General features: G+C 42.4%; 1 protein-coding gene across 4 annotated transcripts in view; it reads left to right on the plus strand.

The window, feature by feature from the left end:
• B4GALT4 (beta-1,4-galactosyltransferase 4) overlaps positions 1-22,436 on the plus strand; it is a 43,252-nt gene that overhangs the window by 15,734 nt on the left and 5,082 nt on the right. For 3 of the 4 annotated variants that reach the window (XM_081951444.1, XM_081951443.1, XM_081951445.1), the window contains 4 exons: positions 11,831-12,294; positions 14,907-15,139; positions 19,557-19,744; positions 22,136-22,258. In XM_081951444.1, the coding sequence (XP_081807570.1) occupies positions 12,024-12,294; positions 14,907-15,139; positions 19,557-19,744; positions 22,136-22,258 (815 nt within the window). In that variant the 5' untranslated portion in view covers positions 11,831-12,023. The remainder of the gene's footprint in view (positions 1-11,830; positions 12,295-14,906; positions 15,140-19,556; positions 19,745-22,135; positions 22,259-22,436) is intronic. The other variant, XM_081951446.1, reaches the window with a different exon arrangement.

Raw genomic sequence — 22,436 nt, forward strand, 5'->3', positions numbered from 1 at the left:
GGGGGGGGGGTGTAAGAAGAATAAAACCTCTTCTGCAATGACTCAATCTGAACCTAGACGCCCATCCAGGTCACCTAGTCAGTCATCTTCTGAGGAGGATGAAGATAGCCAACGGGGTTCAGAGATGTCTGCTGATGAGGGTCTCGAGCCCAATCAGTCTGAATTTGTGGGCCTCTTTAAGCCCACGCTCTTTAAGTCACTCTTCCACAAGGCACGTAGGGTGACAACTCAGGATGAGTCGCTGGAGCCTCCTGCTTCGGCTCCGACGCCAGGGGACAACACTGATCCCTTGTTCTTAGAGCCAACAGTGAGAAATCGGGAAAAAATTCCTCTTCCTCTTACAGGAGGTCACTCTTTCGTGGTGGAGGGGGAGGCTTTTCTTCCCCTCGCTCCCAGCGTCTGTTCAGTCCTCCTCAGGGACAACAGTATCAGCAGGACAAGTCCAATAAGGAAGGCCAGCGCTATCAGGCTAGGAGATCCTTCCGAGGTGGGGCTAGTCACCCCTTTCAGTGCCAGAAGTGACTACCTCGAGACGATACCCATCGGGGGCCAATTGGCCTTTTTTGCCCACTGATGGTGTCAAGGGAAAAAAAATCACCCTGAAGAAAAATGAGGTCTATGGATCGGGCTGATTTCCAAGAGCATATGCATTAAGATGTTAAGAAAAGAAAATAGTCTTGAGAAGCATATTCTAATTAATAAACAAACTTTAATACGAAAATAATAAAAGTAAATAAAACAAAAGCTAACTAATTGTTACATTTTGATAAGAATGTCCCGTCTGCCAGCTTTCTTGGCAGGCGGACAAAAGTTCAGCAGAAGCTTTCTCTTTCTCCTTCGCCTCTCTCTGGAATGTGTGAAGACATGCGCAATAAATCACTTTCAGATAAGTTTTATGACCTGCGCAATAACTCTTTCTCAGTTTAACTCTTTAGTGTCAGTTTCAGTCAGTTCATGTCTAGCAAACTTTTTTTAACATCGTGACACCCCTTTTGCTAGTCTGGGCTGATGTCATCAAATCATCAATTAAGGCACATCTTCTTTTGCAGATACTCGTGTTGATTTACAGGAAGTGGTTTGTTAAGCATATCAGCAATCTGATCATGTGTAGAAACATATTGCAATTTAACAAAACCTTGCTTAACTAATTGCTTTGTGTTTTGATAACGAATGTCAATGTGTCTGGACCTAGAACCTGTGAAATGTGACTCAGAAATATAAACAACAGATACATTATCTTCCATCACGGTGATTGGTCGAATCGGACGTGTCCAGATATCTGTGATCAAAGCATCAAACCACGTTAGAGAATTACAAGCATCTGAAACACAAGCATATTCAGCTTCAGTAGATGAACATGAAACAAAACTCTGTTTTCTCACTTGCCAGTAAACAGGACATCCATTCAGGAACATCATGTAACCAGAAGTGCTTTTGCGTGACTTCTTGTCACTCGCCCAGTCAGAATCAGAATAACAAATCAACTGTGGATGATCAGCGTGTGTTGGTTCTAGCAATAACTTCATGTGTTTAGTGTGTTTCAGGTATTTCAACAACTTCTTAATGCATGACCAATGAAATTGTGTTGCCTTACCTACGTGTCGTGATAAAAGATTAACACTAAGTGCAATGTCAGGTCTGGTCCAACTACTAATGTATAATAGTGAACCAATGACTGAACGATAAAGTGTTTGATCCTCGAACTCAGGACTTGGTTCATGTGTTAAGTTGTGAAAATCTGTTTGCATGGGTGTCTTTGTTGTGCTAGCATCTTTCATGTTGCAATGATGTAGAATGTGGTCAATTTTCTCTTCTTGTGAAAGACTAAACCCCTTCTGTGTCTTTTCAATTTGAACACCTAAATAAGTGCTAATGTGTCCTAAAGATTTCAGTGTGAAGTATCTCTGCAAACTTTTAGCAAAAATCTCACTCATTTTCTTATTTGGACCAATATAAACAATATCATCAACATAAACAAGAATTATCTCATATGCATTGTTAGATCTTTTTGTGAACACGCATTCATCAGTTTCGGACTTAATAAAGCCCATTGAATTTAGTTTGTCAGTAAGACATAAATACCACATTAAACCTGACTGTTTCAGACCATAAAGACTTTTGTTCAGGAACCAGGTATCCCCTTCTTGCTTTCGGAATCCTGGAGGGCTTCTCACGTAGATTTCTTCATCTAGGTCTGCATGTAGATAAGCTGTGTCCACATCAAATTGGAAAACTTCTAAACCAAGAATAGTTGCAGTGGTTAAAGCAATTTTTACACTTTCAGTTCTGACTGTTGGTGAGTAAGTGTTTGTGTAGTCCTCAGGATAACGTTGAGCGAAACCCTGAGCTACAAGTCTGGCTTTGTATAAAGACTCACCATTTGGTTTCTTCTTGATTCTGTAGACCCATCGAGTGCCAATGACTTTCTTGTTTGCTGGAGGTTTTGCAGGTGTGAATACATTAAGTTTCTTTAAACTGTCCATTTCATCCTGCATTGCATCATACCATTTGTCTTGCTCTGAATCAGGAAGCTGTTTAATTTGTGTGAATGTCTCAGGAGGAAGAGTAACGTTGCAAATCAAAGGTAATGGTGTTTTTGTCAGTTGCCATGAATAACGTTGTGGAGGGTTTCCTTTTGTGATCCTCTTGGAATGTCTAGGAACATCAGTCCAGTCTTCTTCTTCTTCTTCATCCTCATCCTCGTCCTCACGTTCGTCGCTAGCATCAGCATCCGCGGCTTGCGAAGACGGAACATCAGGTTGTGAAGAACTGGTAGAAGGAATATCTGCCTGCGAATTGTCATCAGGCTGCGTGGTATCTGGAACACCATCTCTAGGAAAATAAACTTCAGGATCATTGGAATGAATCCTGGACCAATCAATATCTTCCTCAAAATTAGCAGATTGTGAAATGATAATCACATGTTTAGTATCGATGAATTTGCACCATTTTGAGTTATCATCAATACCCATAAATCTCAGTCTCTTTGCTACTGTACCTCCCTTTCTTCTTTGACTTAAGGGAGTGTTCACCATAGCATATGAACCAAAAATGTGGAGGTTCTTGAGATCAGGCTTGTAGCCATACAGCATGTAGAAAGGAGTTTGATTGATTACACTGCTCCAAGTACGGTTGACAATGTAATTTGCATATTTGATTGCTTCACCCCAGTATATGTTACTGAGATTAGCATCTTCTAGAAGACAACGCATCATGGTTTGTAGAACCCCTTGTCTTCTTTCTACGACTCCGTTATGAGCCGGTGTATATGGAGCAGATGTCTGATGAAGAATTCCATTCTTACGCATCCAGTCCTGGAAACGCTGAGACATGAATTCTGCACCACGGTCACTCTGGATTCTGGCGATGCGAACTTGGTATTGTGTAGAAACAAAAGCTGCAAAGTCTTTAAAGATCTGAAAGGTCTCAGATTTCTCTCTCATAGGATATACAAATCCATATCTAGAATGATTATCTACTATTGTTAGAAAATACTTTCTGCCACCAATTGTTGGTGGGAAAGGACCCACTATGTCAGTGTGTACCAAATCAAAAATGCGTGTTGACTGGCGTGTAGCGTGTTTTGGAATTGCAGCCTACTTGGATTTAGCCTTTTTGCAAACTGCACAATCCAAAAACACCTTACACCCCTTTAGATCCAAACATTTTGCGAACTCCGGCATCTTTCTAAGAACACGGAAACTGGCATGTCCCAATCTTCTGTGCCACTTGTGAATACACCTGGAATGCAAAGGTTTACCAGTTAGTGAATTCTCAACATTAACAGTTTCATGAGGACCCTCAGGCTTGCTCTGAGCAATCTGTTTCTGTTTTCTCTGTTTGTTGGCTTTAGGAGCCTTTGGCACAGTAATGGTTTCTCTCTCTGAACCAACTCTCTCTGGGCCCGTGTTGTGCCTTTTTGGAGTTTGCATACTTGCCTGTGCTTGCCCTTTAGGCTTTGGCTTTAAGTAATAAACACCACCAATCAGCATAGTTTCAGCAACAATATCTCCATCTTTAACTAAGTAACTTGCTTTTTCGAGGTGGTGAACCTGGAACTTTAAATCTCTAGACAAGTGACTTTGACTAAGCAAATTACTGGTTGCTGAAGGTATGTAATAAACATCAGGGATGTGTGTATCGAGCTCTTCAATGTAAACAGTTCCTTTTCCCATGACCTTGCAAGTGTGGTTGGTGAAGGAATACAGTTCTCGATACTCGGGCTCTGGTTCGCCCATCTCTGTGAAAAGTTCCCTTCTGTGGGTAACGTGCACAGCTGCTCCACTATCTAAAGTCCACAAAAGACGTCTGTCGAACTTTGGATCAGGTTGTGGAACGTTGGTTATGGCCAGTGTTGCAAGTGGAGCTTGTGGATCACGCCTTGGACCACGATGACCTTGTCTTCCGCCTCTACCTCTGCCTCTGGAGTCTGTTCCTCTGGGCTGGTACGTGACGGGAGCTGGAACTCGTTGGGGACAATCCCGGGTGTCATGTCCCACACGGTTGCAGGTGTAGCATTTTGGCATCCTTGGAGCGTAGCCTCTTCCTCGGAAGGGACGTCTGGCTGGAGCCTTTGATGCTGGGGGTCGTTGCAGATGTGGTGTAGCTAACTTGATAGCTTCCTCTTCCACTAAAAGTCTGCAAACGTGGTTAACTGCGTTGAGCAATAGGCACGTAGTTAATCTTTGCAACAGCATCTTTCCATTCATAATTCAATGAGTTAATGATGATGCTAACCATTTGGATATCATCGATTACATGGCCATTTTGTCTCAATTCACTTCTCATTCTGTTCAGTTTGGTCAAATGTCCACCAATTCGTTCACCAGGTTTCAACTTCGAACCATGGAACTCAGACATGAGCAAACATGAAGATTCAATTGAAACGGGCCTGTAGCAATCTTCCAAAATAGCCCAAATTTGTTGGGCAGTTGCATCAGGTGGAAAGATACCCTGGATCTCAATTTCCATTGACATGAGCAAAGTCGTGATTGCTCTGTTTTCCAGGTCTCTCATTGCAGGTGTCCACGGCTGAGGGGGAGGATTAAAAATCATGCAGTATGTGCCTTCTCTTCGAAGCAAGAGCACAATTTCACTGACCCAGGCTTTATAATTCTCTCCTGACTCCTTTAATTTGGACTCACCAGTCAAGGGAGTGACTGGAAATACCTGCTGAGGAATATGCATCGGAACAATTTGTTGAGCAGGTTGCAAAGCTGGTTGTTGAACCAGGGGGTGCTGCAGTTGCACCATTGATCTTTGCGTGGCAACATCAAATTGACTTCCTTGCATTCGCCTTTGACTTTGCCTTTTTCCATCTAGGGAGGATTCAGCACCACCAGGGGGCGTTGAAGACTTAACCTTTGGAGGCAAAGCTTTGGCTTCTAGAGAACTCATAGATAAATCTTTAAAGCTTTGATGAAGCTGCTTCATCTTTTGCTCTAATAATTTTTCTCCGCCAGCAGATAGCAGTGCAGCCTCACTTTTTGGCTGCCTCATCTTTCTATACGTGGCCGGAAGTTCAGTGGACTCAAAGGGATCACGTGACCTCGGTGACGTGTACATATCTCTTTGTTCTGATTCACCAATGAACTCTGTGGGGTGTGTCTTAGGCTGTTGTTTTGAGGAAGACAAGATGGCGTCCTCAGACATTTTGGGAGTGGGGGAGCCCCTCCTACTTCTTTTTATTTCCTCAAAATATTCTCTCGCCTCCCTAGCATATTTTTCAAACAGCTCTAATTGATCAAGATAGCTTTGCATTTCTTCCCCAGTGCCTGGGAAGGATTCATAAACTTCGCTTTCTGCGTGGGAGTGTTTTTTCTCTGCCGGCAGTTGCCGTTTAGACTTTTGCCATTCATCAAGTGTTTCATAATCTCCAAGAGTCTGGGAATGGAGTGGCTTTGGCAAAGTGGGAAGTTTTGGCTTGGCCCCCAATAAATCATAATCTCCTGGAGGTATTTTAGAAGGGGGAACCACTGACCTCGTTTCGTAGATCTCGCCTCCTGTAGCTCCTTCCCCCACATCTGGGTCTTCATCCAGTCCAGTTGCTGGATTTTGGGAAGCTAGAAGCCAGCGTGAGAGATCTTGCGTTTTTGTGTCTGAGAGAATGGATCCTTCCGAGCGCGTTCCACGTTTTTTCTTTTTCTTCCTTGGCATGGCTAATTAGCCTTAGTCGGTTATCTTAAGATAGCTCGAAGGAAAAGCAGCCGTAAATTATAGCCATCTCAGCTTCCATCAATTAACTCTGTTAGCATTAACCGTCTTTGCTGCCATAAACCATCCTCTGCTACCATAAATTGTCAAGGGAAAAAAAATCACCCTGAAGAAAAATGAGGTCTATGGATCGGGCTGATTTCCAAGAGCATATGCATTAAGATGTTAAGAAAAGAAAATAGTCTTGAGAAGCATATTCTAATTAATAAACAAACTTTAATACGAAAATAATAAAAGTAAATAAAACAAAAGCTAACTAATTGTTACATTTTGATAAGAATGTCCCGTCTGCCAGCTTTCTTGGCAGGCGGACAAAAGTTCAGCAGAAGCTTTCTCTTTCTCCTTCGCCTCTCTCTGGAATGTGTGAAGACATGCACAATAAATCACTTTCAGATAACTTTTATGACCTGCGCAATAACTCTTTCTCAGTTTAACTCTTTAGTGTCAGTTTCAGTCAGTTCATGTCTAGCAAACTTTTTTTAACATCGTGACAGATGGGAGGCAATAACATCGGACGCTTGGGTCAGGGAGACAGTGTCCAATGGCTTTTTCCTTGAGTTTCGCTCCTACCCCCTGAGGTTTTTCAGAACTTGCCCAGTGTCCCAGGATGTGGACCGAAGGCTTCTGGTGGAACAGGCAATACAGCACATCCTGGACATCCAAGCGATCCAGGCAGTTCCACCGGATCAGAAAGGGCTGGGGTTTTATTCCCTCTTGTTCATTGTTCTAAAGACCTCGGGGGGCTGGAGGGCAATACTCGACCTAAAGCAGTTGAATCGCCATATAGTATATCAGCACTTCAAAATGCAGTCATTGTGAACCATCCTGGAGAGTATCCGAAGGGACGACTTCCTCACCTCGGTGGATCTGACAGAGGCGTACCTCCATATATCCATTTCGACAGCTCACAGGCAGTTTCTCAGATTTTGTTACCGAGGTTGACGTTATCAATATAAGGCCCTTCCATTCGGCCTCTGCTCAGTGCCCAGGGTGTTCACAAAGGTGCTGGTGGCCTTGGCCGCCCACATAAGGGCCAATCCCATCAGGATTGTCTGCTATTTGGACGACATCCTGCTTCTGTCCAGGTCCCCTTACCAGGCAAGCCATGACCTTCAGCTGACCCTCCAGCTGTTAAGAGACCATGGGTTTTCCATCAAGCTGGGCAAAAGTCACCTCTCTCCCACCACCAGAATTCTCCACCTGGGGGCAGTCATAGATACCAGGGAGGGAAAGGTCTATCTTTCACAGGAACGTCAGACCAGTCTGAGATCGATGGCATCGGATGTTGCAACGATACGGCAGGTGCAACTGGTTGTGTTGTCCCAATTATTGGGGAAGATGGTGTCCTGTTTCCACATCGTGCCGTGGATGAGACTGCACAGCAGGCCACTTCAGTGATTCCTCCTTCCCCATCAGAGGGTGGACAGAGCTAGCTTGACTGTAAGGGTGGTCCTGACACTGGCGGTACGCGGTTCCCTGAGTGGTGGATGTCATCGGCGATTTCCCAGGGTACCTTGTTCTAAGAGATGACCCGGATTTCGGTGACCACAGACGCCAGCCTGTCGGGCTGGGGAGCGCACCTTTGCTCGGACATCGCCCAGGGCCTCTGGTCCCCGTCGGACAGCCAACACAGCATCAATTGGCTAGAACTGAAGGCCATCTGCCTGGCGCTCTTGCACTTCAGTCGTCACTTGGAAGAATGTCACATCCTCATCTACACTGACAACATGACTGCGAAGGTACTCCAGGTTCCTGATGCAGGAGGCGGCACGACTCAGGACGTGGGCGGAGTGTCACCTGTTGTCGGTGAGAGCCGAGCCTATCTGCGGCACGGCCAATGTTAGAGTAGATTGACTTAGCCGCTATCAGGTGGGCCAGGCGGAGTGGCAACTCCATCTGAGACTGTTGTTTCATCAGCTGACCCCTTGGTACGGTCGCCCTCCGTCAACCTCTTCGCAACAAAGGAGAACAGACAGCTGAAGCGGTTCATGTCACGGTACCCGGAGCCGGGGGCAGAAGACAGGTGTTGGTGGCCCGACGGCCTTCTCTATGTGTTTCTTCCCACTCCCCTCATTCAGCGGGTGGTATGGAAGATACTGGAGGAGGAGGAGGAGCTCATCCTGCTTGCCCCAGCCTGGCCGCGTTGTCCCTAGTTTGAGGACCTGAAGGCACTATCTGTGGCCCCACCTTGGCACCTGCCGCTGTCACCCGATGTTCTCAGTCAAGGCTCCTACCTCCAGATCCGGCTGGATCAAGCTGACTGCCTGGCGAATGAGCAGCACAGTTTGATTGTGGGACAATTATCTCCTCAAGTGGTGGCCACGATCCAAGTGTCTCATCGACCGTCCATGACCTGTATTTATGATGCAACCCAGAAGGCGTTTGTCTTATGGTGTTCTGGCAAGGTCATGGCTGCGACCCAGGCGCAATTACATCATGTGCTGGACTTCCTACAGGAGGGCTTGAACAAGGGTCTTTCGCCTAATACCCTGCAACGCCAAGTGGTGGCACTATCATCCATCTTTATTTGCGGGGATTGTAACTCTCACAACATCTCCTGATTTGTTGTTTTTTGCGAGGCTTCGAATCTGTGGCCACCTGTAATTCATCACTACCCTACCTGGGACCTGCCCAAGGTCCTCCTGACTTTGACAGGGCCTCCCTTTGAACCACTACGTGACACCTGAGGTATCTATCCTTCAAAGTATTATTCCTCGTAGCCATTGGCAAGGAGAGTTTCTGAGTTGGCAGCCTTGTCTGTGCAACAGGACTTGTGCGTATTTCACCAAGACAGGATAGTTTTGAGGCTGGACCTCTCCTTTGTGCCCAAAGTCAACTCTCATTTCCACAGGGCACAGGAGCTGATGTTCCCAAACTTTTGTCCATCTCCTATCCACAGACTAGAAAGACAGTGGCATAAGCTTGACGTGAGGCAGACTCTTCAAATTTACATTCGCCGGACTACTTCAATTCGACGCACTGAGGCGCTATTTGTATCTTTATCCACCGATCTTCTTGGGACTTAAAACATTGTCTGCTAATTTGGATTGGTGGATCAGAGCCTGCATTACCAAGTCGTATGAGTTATAACTGCAGCCAGTTCCTGATCATATCTTGGCGCACTCGACGAGGAGTGCAGTGACTTCAGCTGCCTGGGCCACTCAAGCCTCCCTTGAGGAAGCTTGTTGTGCGGTAACTGGACGTTCCTGTCGCATTACAAAATCGACATTTACGCGTCGGCGGATGCAGCCTTCGACAGACGGGTTCTGCAGCGTGTGCGAGAGGCTCAAGAACATTGGGTCCGGTCGCAGGCCCACCCGTAGGGACACTACTAGCTTTGGTATGTCCCATTCATGACTGCTGTCTCCACCAACAATGGAGATTGTGTGTTGGCTTACCTGATACGCTTAATCTCTGGGAAAGTGGAGACAGCAGTCATCCCCACCCTATGAAGTGGTCCAATCCGAAGTTGGAGGTTTTTCCTTGATGTTACCATAGCACGTCAGTCTGCGGATCGCATTCGTCATAAAAAGCTGGTGAGGCCAGTGAAGAAGGCGGGATATGGAAATCTTCAGACTCAATCCCATTGGATGATAACGGAGTTAACCCATTCATGACTGCTGTCTCCACCTTCCCAGAGATTTAGTGTATCAGGTAAGCCAACGGCCATTCTCCTACCCTCTACTTGTTGCCACTACTTCAACTCCCCTCACTCACAACACTCTGCAATCTCTTTGTCTTTTTGGCCACCCTGGACACTTCCCTACACTCTCACTGCCCTTATCACTCCCTGCTGTCCCTTAGCTGACCTCTGCTATCTTCTTCCTCTTGCTGCTGCTGAGGTCTGCCGAGCTGGTCCTATATTAGGCAACTGCTGACCACACATGACCTTCCTGAACTACCGTTTGTTCTGCACGGTCATAGCTTTGAGTGGTCCCTGAACAAATGGTCATTAAGTGAGGATTACCTGTATTGCAAATCTATGCCAATTTTTAGATCTTGGAAATCTAGAATTGGTTAATGCAGTTTTATTTTTTAAATGTACATTAAAACAGGAATCTGATTCATATGTATTGCATCACATTCTATCTACCAGACCTCACTTTTATATGTAGAAAGCAATGATGGTACCTGCTGTTTTAAAGCATAAAAATTGCTTTAAGGAAATACGATGAAAGCATTGAAGTTTTGGTTCACAGTTCTTTTGCTTCAGTTTGGCAGAATATAGCAGTGCAGCTGTGATTATAGAAGTGCAGTAATTTGAAGAGTTGGCCATAAACCAAGGTGCTCGAAATTAAAAACCAGTGTTTTTGAACAGGAGCCCAGTAAATAATATTTTGAAATGATCTCTGCTTTGTGTATCAGTTTAAAATACCTGTTTTTCAGCTGAAGATATTGTTTTGTATTGCCCACGAATCTGAATTTTCTGATCATGCAGTTCACAGACCATTTTAATGTAAAATATAGGGATACTTGAAATTTTTAAATTTGAAATCAGACACTGCGTATGTAATAACAGGGATAAATCCATAGGGGGAAAATTTCGAGAACTCAGTACTCATTTTCCAGAAGTCCTCTGGGTCTACATATCCTACATAACCATCCACTAGTAGGGATAGATGCATATTCCACCATAGTGGATGGTTGGAGTGTCCTTAATTCTGTCGCTTGTCTTCAAGAACTTCCTGCTATAGGGAGTGGTAGTTCTCAGTGTATGACAGGGTTAGTGTTAGGGTAGTTCTCAGTGTATTACTTGCCTTCGAGGGAACATCTCACCTGGCCATCTCCCTGCTAATACAGGTGTGACAGAGATATGGGGTTTTGGTATGCTGAGTTTTTTTTCCTGACACATTAAAAGAAAAAGAAAAAAAGAGAAGAAATTTTATAGTGCCACTTCATTATTGATTTTATTTTAAAAAAGGAAAGGAGAAGATAGAACCTCTTTTGAGATAGTCACATGCATTTTACCAATCAGTAACAAAAGGGAAATAAAATATAGAATTGTTCAAATCAGATTGCATCTCCAAAAGTTGTCCTTAATATGTGTGTGTGTGTGTTTGCAAACCGCAGGTGTTTGTCTGTTCCTTTTTAGAAGCAATTGGGCCATAAAGTTTCAAGCTGCAAAAACAAGTTGTTGACAAAATGTTAGAATTAAACACATACACAGTCAAAAACAATTAGCTTTATTCAATATTTTGCAGTAAACGTATTATACTATTTTTTAGGATAAATTGATGCATGAAGCTAGAGTCTGCATGCTTTCCCCCTCTATCTTCTTGTAAATTGTAGCTTTTTATGAGTGACTCAGGAATGCTATACTGTACCTATGAACCAAGAAAATTTAGAATTTGCTGTGTTATAGAATAAGAACATTCTTTTCTTCTAGTTCGAATATTTAACCAACCTTTTGCCCTTTGTATATGTGAACTTTAATGCCTGAATTCTTAGCAATTGTCATACTGGATTATAGGAATTAAAGTCCATACACCTGAGGTGTTTCCGCATTGCAGAAGAGGTACATTTTGCACCCATTTCTGCTCTTAATTTTGTGTGGGGCTGACCTCAAAGCTATTTGCACGATAACATTTTTTTTTTATTTCTGTCTCATTCTGTACAGGTTGTTCCATTTGAAGTTTACTTTCCACTGCTTATTTGCTTAAAAACTTATGAGTTTTAAAGCCGGAAGAAATTGATCAGAATGCAGTATCATACAACATCTTGCTTTAATTTGATTTTCCTGCTTTCCTGCACTGTGGTAGGACTCCATCAAGAAAAGTATCCCAAGAGAAGCTTCTAATCTATGAAGGGCCATGGGCTTTTGGTCTGCCCGCTTGCACCTCTCCTACAAACTCAAGCTATTGATGCTCATTACCTTCTGCGTCTTATTGATAGGCTGGGCTACCTCCACTTACCTGGTGGATATTTTACACGAAACTCCAGCAGCAAGAGGCATGATTGAAAGTTTCAGGAAGCCAACCACTATTAAGGAGGAACAGATGGAGAATTCAAAGAGGAAGGCCATGCTTATCGAGAAACTACCCACAGCAATACCTGCCTGTCCTTTTCTGTCTCCTTATCTGCGTAAGTCAACTCACATTGTTTCTGGAAAAAAAAGTGGGGGGAGTTAAGGCCTTGAGCTAACACCCCTCCCCTCCCCAAAGTTTAGCCTATATGATGAAAATGTTAAACCCCAACGTGAACAGGTTAGTCATTGTCTGTCTGCTGATAATATATTACAGTGTCTGATAGAAAGTCTCTTAAGCAGAGGTGGGCACTTAATTTTCTGAAGGGGTCACATGAAAAATTGGGAGTGTTGTAGAGGGCCACCACTAACACACACACACACACACACCGGCCTCACTGCCACCTTCCCGTCCAACACTGCCACCCCTGCTGCCACACGGATGCCTCCCTCTCCCAAGCTGCTGATGCCAGGTCTCCAAAGTCATCAAGACAACTGGTTAGACCAGGTCTGCTTCCTGGATTGTAAAACACCCAGGTCTGTTTTTAAGGATTATTTAAATTCTTGGGTCATATAGCAAAGCTGCTATTGTTAGATCTTAAATTCTAGAAATTAACGTAACCCAAGGCAATGTTAAGACTTTTTAATATTTGTGTTACTTCCAGTAAAATGTCAGAAAATTCCAACATTTCTTCCATTATCTAAATATTTTTTAAAAATTATTTATTTGAATTTATTAGCTCCCAAATGGGCATCCCCCATAATATTATCAAAGAATAGGATCCCCTGATGGGGATTCACCCATCAAAAAGCAACTACTATTCTAATTTAGCAATGTATGGATATACAGCAGCTTTAATGAAAAATTGTAAACTTCACTTATTCTGTTGCTTTGGCAGTTTTTTATTTTGCATTTGAATTATAAAATGCTAGTGTGGAATTAAATTTATGCCCCAATTGAAGTACAACAGTAGGAATTAAGTAGCAAAATCCCCAAGAACATAGAGGTGGGACATCATATTGTAGCTATTTGTTTATTTAGCAATGCTTGTAGCCTTCCTCAGGGCAATGAACCACAACACATATTGACATAAATACAGCAACAATAAAAAAACAGTACAGTTCAATCATAAAAATGCATCTGAATGAAACCCATAGATTGGAAAATCCAGGTTTAAACAGCTAGTGAAATGCAAGAAGGAACAGGGCCAAATGTACCCCTGCAGGAATCATTTACCAAAGTATGTGGCAGTACCACAGAGAGCTTTTACCCTGCACATTCCACGTGTGTTGTTCATCCTTCCTGTAGTCTGGCTGCTATATTTTTTTGCTGCTTGACTCACATAAACTGTGTTGCAGCAGCCGAGCAAAATGACAATCATCATATGCATTACTGTGGCCAGAACATTGTTGGCCAGCTGGAGTTTTAATTGACACACACTCTGCATCTGAGCAAAAGCCTACCTTGTCCATCTTCTGCTTGATTGGGGAGCCTGTGGTTAGTTTCCATTGATAGCTCACTTTTATTCAAAGACCCTAAAACCTGTGCATACATCTTTCCTAATTTATCCTCTCAAAAACAATCCTGTGAGTTCACTGAATGGAAATATCTCAAAGTCAATGTGCTTTATGGTCAAATGAGAAGATGAAACTCCCATCTTCCTGATCTAAGTTGGGTACTTTACCCATTGCAGGGCATTCACTCTTAAAAGACTGCACTGGGCAATATATTACATAAAGAACATTGACATTTAGTGCACTTTATCAATCTAGACAATGACATGTGTTACAGTAAATTCAGCAATTAAGGTTTGCAAGCCATGTTTTATATTTTTAGCACTACCCATTAGCCAGGGCGCTACAATTTGCTCAACAAGCTGTGCTCCAAAGAAGTCAAGTTCTAGCAAAAATGTAAAGCCAATCATTGCCTACCCCATTCTGTCCCCAGCAAAATTGTGGGTAGCTTACCAGCAGTGCCACTTTTTTTGTGGCATTTACTGCAATGGAGCTGAATTTCAAAAACTGGAAACTGCAAACCTCTTCCTTACCCTTTTTATGATTCTATAACCATAGGAGCCGATCAACAGTGTGACAAACAGCCTTTCCTTCACAGGAGGAGTTTAAACAAAAGGTTGGATAACCATTTGTCAGATAGTAATATTGGGCAAAGTATCAGACTAGAACAGGAGTGTCAAACTCGATTTCATCAAGGGACGCATCAGCGTTGTGTTTGACTTTGGGGGGCTTGGGTGGGCATGGCCAAGCTGGGTGTTGCCAGCTTGACGTGACTCATGTCGGGGGTGCCTGTGATGGCCCGAGTATTCTGCCAATGAAAACGGGCTCCTGAGCTCCGCTTCCAGCTGCGATAGCCTCCTGCAACCCTCTACCAGCAAAACTGGAGCTTGGGAGGACTGTGCATGGCCCTTGCGAGCTCTGTTTCCAACTGCGACATCCTCCTGCAACTCTTCTGTGGCCCTCCCGAGCTCCATTTTCACTGGCAAAGACCGCGGGCTGGTCCTTTGCTGTTTCTGGGGCAGCCCCATGGGTCAGATCTAAGCACCCCGTAGGCCGAATCTGGCCCCCGGGCCTTGAGTTTGACTCCTCTGAACTAGAAGATATCCAGCCCTTTCCCACCCCTTACAGTCTGGTTCTATCATTCCCAGTCACTTCCAGGGACTCTGAAGTCTTACTGTAGTGAGAGTTGTGAACCTCAGGTTTACCTTTCCTATAGGAGGTCCCAGCAAGCTCATTTTCAGAGCATCTCTCACTCTGGAAGAACTGGAAAAAGAGAATCCTTCGGTAGCCAAAGGGCGCCATAGGCCAAAAAATTGCACAGCTCAGCAACGGGTGGCTATATTGATTCCACACCGCAATCGAGAGAAGCATCTGCTGTACCTGTTGGAGAATCTTCATCCATTCTTGCAGAGACAGCAGCTGGATTATGGCCTTTATGTCATCCACCAGGTGAGTCCATATAAAAGTGAGAAAAAGAAAAAGCCTCCTTCAAATCAATTAACTTCTAGTGACTTCATGGACATGCCCAGGCAGTTTCTTTGGCAACAATATAGACACGGTTTGCATTCTTTTGGGAAGGATTTTTAAAATATAATTTGATTTTTTTATTGTTTGGCTTTCCAGACTAACCTGAGGTTATTTTCTAGTGGTCTCCCATCCAATATTAACCAGGTCTGACCCTGTTTGTTCAACCAAGAACAGAATGCTACTAATGCCCAGAGATATTTTAGTGCCCTTTGCTTATTGTTTTTGACTGTGTAATTTTTTTTCAGTTAAATATTCAGGGAAGTCAAATATTATTTCTGCAGCTCCATTTACAAAACTAACCTCCAGGGTGTTACCAGTCCTGAGATGTCTTTGTATGTGTCCGTATTAAGTTTATTTTGCTTTTGCTGCAAGAGCTTAAAGCAGATTGAATACATTAAACAGAGTAGGTGGCAAATTAAGTTTATGCACCATTGGTAGAGTATTATTCTTTTCTAAGTTGCAAGTCCTAAATGTATATTGTCTTCATTGCCCATTTGCATCCTGCTCACGGTTTGCTGTCTGACTTCTTTTGCTACAGCTATCACTTCTTGCAGTCACTTTTTTTTAAGACTGAGACTTTTTTTCTTCTTGAATAAAAGTTCTCAGTCTTTAATTCTATAAAAGCAAAAGCAACGTAGCCCAAGAAGCAATAAAACTGTACATTTATTCAGTATGGCCAATGTTTTGCTGTTGGAGGACTCTTATCTCTTATTAATGCTGCAAATGCTGCAACAGTGGTGCCCACACATGTCTGCCCGACATGTGGCAGAACATTTCATGCCTATATAGGCCTTACCAGCCACCTGTGGACACATCATGCACAGCCCACAAGTTAGATGTCAAGGTCCTCTTTGAACGGCGAACATCATTAATGGCCAATGTTTTGCTGTTGGAGGACTCTTATCTCTTATTAATGAAGAGCTGTTAGTTCAGTTTCAAAAATACTAAAGTAAAATCCAGAGTTAGAACATCTGACTTCTTACCACCGTATGTGGCTTGCTAAAAACATAACCTTTCTTACCATACAGCAAGAGACAAATAAATTGGGTATCATGGCTTACCCCTAAACTTACAAGAACAACTTTTCACATTGGATGGCATAAAACTAGAACACAGAAAGAAAGCATCCACTAAATTGGAAGAAGTTGGATAGCTATTTGTCTGAAACAGTATAGGGTTTCCTGCCTAGGCAGGGGGTTGGACTAGAAGACCTCCAAGGTCCCTTCCAACTCTACTATTGTATTGTATTGTATTGTAAGTTTTGTTTGTTCAATCATTTTTATTGGAAGAAGAGCCAAATAGAAATGATCAAACAATGCACCAGTGCATTTGATAGTTCTTGGAATACCAGAATTAGCACCTATTTGGGTTATAAATTGATACCAAACAGACTCTGGCAATGAAGCATTGATGCTCTGGGTTTATTCTCTATGAAGCCATTCAGCTGGAAAATTTGAAGCAAAGAACATGGGTTGCCTTAAGAAGTGCTATGAAGCATGATGCCAACTAAGTCATTTTGGAGAAGAGAACATTGGTTCAAGGGAAGACATTTCTTGTTTTGTATCTGCCAGGATCTTACCTCATAGAAAGATACATGAATTGTTATAACTTTAATGAATGACAAATGAAGAAGACCCTGGCGTTAAGTAGAAAGACACCTGGTTAATATGAATAAGAAGCAGGAACAGTCCCAAGTAAGGTTAGGAATAGCCTTTGCTTGCTAAGTGCTTTTTGTAAGGCAACCTGAAGCTTTCCAGCTAGCGCTACCGTCATTCATGGACAGGATGGTAGAATTGTTGCCAAAACAACTATCTGGGGAAAACTGGCCTAAGGGAGCAATTATGTTCAGAATTGTGTCTGAAACTTTCCTTTGGGGACTGCTCTCCTGTTCCCATCTCTGCTTTTGTGGCTAGGGAAAACAACTCTCTGCATTAACATTTGCAAACACCCCCCCCCCCCTCCGGGATTGCAATATCCTCTATGGACCATGATGCTCCATCCAGGGAGATGAAAATGGGAACAGGGTTTCTTTTTAAAAAAAAGCAAAAGCAGCTGACAACATGGCATTAATATGCCATACTTTGATTTTATAAAATCCATTACCTATGAAAAAAGTGTGAGGAGGCTTTTCATCTTTCTTCATTTCCTGTTTAGTTGCTGATGGCTCTGCAAACTCTCTTCTGAGTTTCTGCATTCATAAGAATGTTTGGGTGCTTGCCAGAGCTGTAGGCATTTAAGTTGAGAATGGAGTTTACCTTACAAATATAAGGTAAAATTCCATTTGAAAATAATACTTACAGAAAACTAGGAGTAGTGTGACAATATAGTATCAGTTCATGTGTTTTTTAAACGTTCACCTACAATTAAATTGTAAGATAAAGGAAAACTAATAGTCTATTTTGAAAACTTAAATTAGAAGATTGAAGCTGCGGCATGGATAACCTTTAGGAAGCTTACAGAGTGCTTCTGGGGGCTGGGAGGGGGGCAAAATTGAACCAAAAAATGGTTCGCTTTTTGCTCATTTCTGCCCTCCCCAGCCCCCAGGAGTCTCTGAAAGCCTTCTACAAGCTATGCACGGCCATTTTGGTGAAGGGGGCAGGGTTTCGGGAGGCAAAAAATGCTGTATTCAGTGTATAAGACGCACCCAGATTTTCAGCTTCTTTTTTGAGGGAAATATACTCCAAAAAATACGGTACTTGTCCCAGCTTCTGCCAACCTAGCAGTTCGAAAGCATGTAAAAATGCAAGTAATAAAATAGGAACCACCTTTGGTGGGAAGGTAACAGTGTTCCATGCGCCTTCGGCATTTAGTCATGTTGGCCACATGACCACGGAAATGTCTTTGGACAGCGTTGGCTCTTTGGCTTTGAAACAGAGATGAGCACCGCCCCCTAGAGTCAGGAACGACTAGCACATATGTGTGAGGGGAACCTTTACCTTTACCTTAATCTTGGAATTGCTAGTATCATGTAATGATCTGGAGACTTAAATTGAAACGTTCAATATGATACAGGATATCAGTTGATAATCGTGGCAAAATATTTAATTGACAGATTAGCTGATCCGCCGTTGAAGTCCTGTGAGTGTAGTTCAACCTTCCCACTATGGGGGCTCTCCATATGTGCTACCTTATGGCTACTGGCCTTAGTTGGAATTCTGGGAGAATAGGACACATCTGTGGGTATTGGATTAGACAAGCTGTTAAAGTTTATGTATGCATTTGATTCAAGGCTTTTATAATCTCCCTCATTTAAAAGGATGGAAATGTGCATAATAATCTGTTTATTTACTGATGTTATATATTGTGTTTTTCTTCCAAGTGTACAGATTGTTTCATAATCTGAAATAATAGATTGCAAGCCAAGAGACATGGCACAAAAGAAAAAAAGGAAGAGGGAAGAGGAAAAGAAAATAGACAAATTCAATTCTCTTGTCATATCAAGGGAGCCAGGCATAAAGTGGCTGATATCAAATTTTATTGATTGATTAATATCAGTTGATTTATACTGGGATAACCAGGTTCCCAGATTATGGGAGGGCTGCCCATCCCAGCAGAGAGTCATAAACAAAAAGGAAGCAGCGAAATATATGGTTATATTGAGAAATAGCTGGTACAGGAGAAGTTTTCAGGCTGAGAACTTTCTGTATTTAAGAAATGCCTTGACTGCTTTACTGTTTAATTTTTTCTATCTCATATCGAGCACACACCTGTACAGACTTCTTAGAACCTTAACCTTATTTGACCTGGGCCTGCTTGCCCCTTGGATTTTGGCTGTGGGTAAACATTCTGATTGCTTTGAATTGGGATTGTATCAATCACTACAACCTTATCCCTTATCCAACAGGTTTATAATTTAAATTGGTTATTCATTCGATTTATATGGTCACCGTCTCTTCATGATGATTCTCAGCAGCTAACTGCAGTTGAAAACCAAGAAAATAAACACAATAATAAATACATAACCGTCGCCAATATAAAACCACAAGACCCCCATTTACATAGCCATCCCATGGACTATGCTACATGTTCCTACCCTCATGCCTGGTAATGTCTTCAGGGCCTTACAAAAGACCGATAGAGTCAGGATCAATCTGACTAAATCATTGCAACCTCAGATGGAAGGAGATGTTCTGGCAGACTTGAGAGGAAGAGTCAAATAGAAATAGTCCAAGTGCCCTGGGCCTTGTTTGAGACAGCCAGGAGAAATAAATGTCTTGGTTTTATACCCATGCAGGGTGTGATTGCCTTGATTTTGATGGACACTGTGAGAGTGCTTGATGTGGCTAGAATAAGCTGATGTATATTCATTTGTAGGCTGATGTTTGTTTATTGTTTGTAGGCTGGCAATGCCAAGTTTAACAGAGCAAAACTTCTAAATGTGGGATACCTGGAGGCACTGAAAGAAGAGAACTGGGATTGTTTTATTTTCCATGATGTGGACTTGGTGCCAGAGAACGACTTCAATATTTATGTATGTGGCAGTCAGCCAAAGCATTTGGTAGTGGGGAGAAATAGCACAGGTTACAGGTAAGAAATAATGTGTTACCAGATATGTTTTAATGTAATCCAATATATCTATGAATTATATTTTTGACCCTGGTTGGCTTGACTTTGAAGTAACAAATCTTGCTGCAGCTAAATTTAGAACCTGTCACTAGTTCTCTGATTTACTAGCATATCCAAGTTGAATCAATGTCGAAATTAGTGACCTAAAATGAGGATTCTCCAATGTCATGGGTTTAGATGACCCAAACTGTATATTGATTTAATGGATTGCAAGAATAACCTTGAGAGAAAATAGGAAGAACTGCAACCTAGATCATGGTTTGATAAGAGATATCCAAAGTCCAAAGCCTTTCGGACTCAGGAATGGTGGTGGAGAAAGTGTCTGAAAGGTGGAGGAAGGGGAAAACTGCTATCAGACTTCCAAAATTATATTAACATAATATTACTATAGAGGTAATATTATGGATAGTGTTTTGTTTTTGTTTTTCTGGTCTGGACTACCTTGAAGGTCTGATAATTTCCCTCATTGTCAAAGATCATTATCTGATCTTTGTAATTGTACTCCCTTTTTTTTTCATTGTGGTCCTTGACTTTTATTACTAGAGCTTTCAGATCCTTGTTTTTTTAGCTTGCGGGGGAATATCATCACCGTATCACACTTTGTTGATGTTTCTTCCTCTAATTTTATAAACATGTGTTTTCTTTCAAATTCCTTTAATATATTTTCAGTGTTTAGATTGAATAAATAAGTGGAGAGTATATAGTCAACTCTCACTCTTTTGCCAGCCAGTCTTCTTCACCATGTTATCTCCAGAATGTGACGTCCTAACCTCTGCATAGACATCAATATTTTGAACAGAATGATGGACAGATCTCACATCCCCTCTTTTGTACTTTTGACATTCACTACCCTGTTTCACATTGTACGGTAGAACTCTAAGAAATACATGGATACTTCTGAATTCAGATATGAAGAAGACCAGAAAACTCCTGGTTGCTTGTGGAATAGGTTCATCTGCTGCTCCATGGAACAAATTATGTTGCTTATTGGTCCATCTGTTATTTGTTATTTGACACTGCTTTAAGCAACTTGGTTGTAACTGTAATTTTTGAATCTTTTGGGTTAAGCAATTTGAGGAGGAACATATTTGAAATTTGATGAATGCACACATCATTTATCATGGTCACTCCTGTACTAGAAGATGAGTAGTTGTCAACCTTGCAGCATTTCCACCTCCTGTTATAAAGTTATGGATATGATTAAGGATCATCTTGGCCAGTCCTCCTCAATGTGCAGCAAAATTCTTGTGAGATGGTTTATTAACTTAACGTGGTAGGCTCATGCGCGCGTTCACAACTCCGTTGGTGCGAGAGGAGGGTGTGCCCTCCATTTGCGCAAATGGAGCTTTGCACACTTGGGCTCACACACAAAGCTCTACTCGGGCGAACAGTGGGCACTTGCGTGTAAAGCTCCATTACGAGCTAAGGGTCCTCAAGCGAAGAGGGCTTGTGCTCATAAGCAAAGCTCAATTTGCACAAAGGGAGCTTTGTTCGTGAGCACAAGGCCCCACCCCTCTCACAAATGGAGCTTCACGTGCACAAGCATGCGTGCTTACCCATCACTCGCATGGCCTAGTTTCAAACAGGCTGCAGCCCGGGGGTTGGTGAGCCCTGTTGTAGAGGAATGTTTGTTTGGGGAAAGGAGCACTCACTATTATCAGAACCAGCCTTATAGTGTCTGTATATTACCATAATGGATTAAGCTAATTTGTTAATATATGCTGATTTTAAAGGAGTTTGATACAGCCCAACCTGCATCAACTACTTTACTTTTCATTTTGTTCTACTTGCTGCTATTGAAGTAAGTAAAGATGCTTATACCTTGATTTACATCATTCTCCATTGGACCATACATTATTCTAAGTCAGAAGGTATAATATTAACTTTTTTTTCAGGGTAGAGGGAGTCAGAAGTGAATGAATTGAATCAAATAGACGAATCACCTCCTTGATCCTGTGATTTAGTAAATGTGAATCACACCATCTGGAATTAATCAAGGGGCTTCAAAGGGTCCCTCAAATTCCCCCCAAAGGGAGCTAAATTAGATGCAGGTGCTTAGTATATGAGTTTAATCCACTAGTTCAGAATAAATGGGTTCATTATAATCCTAAAGGGCAATGAAGGTGCTTGTCATCATAGTCAAAACCAACGTGCAGTGCTGACTGATATAGTAAAAGCCCAAAATCTTTGGCATACCTTTCTTGGGAAAGCTTAGGAAAATGTATTGCTGGGTATTACTCCTTTTTTGTGTTTGTTTTAAAACTTGGAATTCTGCAAACTTTCTGTTTCTGATAAATATGTAAATGCCATTTTTTAAAAATAACTTTCCTGCCCCTGCATATGTGTTCATAGGTTGCGTTACCAAGGATACTTTGGCGGTGTAACTGCTCTGACAAGGGAACAATTTCTGAAGGTGAATGGATTTTCAAACAACTACTGGGGCTGGGGAGGAGAGGACGATGACCTCCGGATCAGGTACATTTCAGTCAAATGCAAAGTGGGTGGCAGAGATTGTGGGTGATGGGAATCTTTCCTGTGATATGACTCACATTTGGTTAAAGCAAATTATCTTAAGGGAGTCTGGAAACAGAGATCAGAGTTGGCATGCAGGAAGCTTAATCAGAAATATAGAAGTGTGTCTTGACTTTTTAAA

The sequence above is a fragment of the Natrix helvetica genome (genome assembly GCF_964273705.1).
Source record: "Natrix helvetica genome assembly, chromosome: 4".
Taxonomy (NCBI): domain Eukaryota; kingdom Metazoa; phylum Chordata; class Lepidosauria; order Squamata; family Natricidae; genus Natrix; species Natrix helvetica.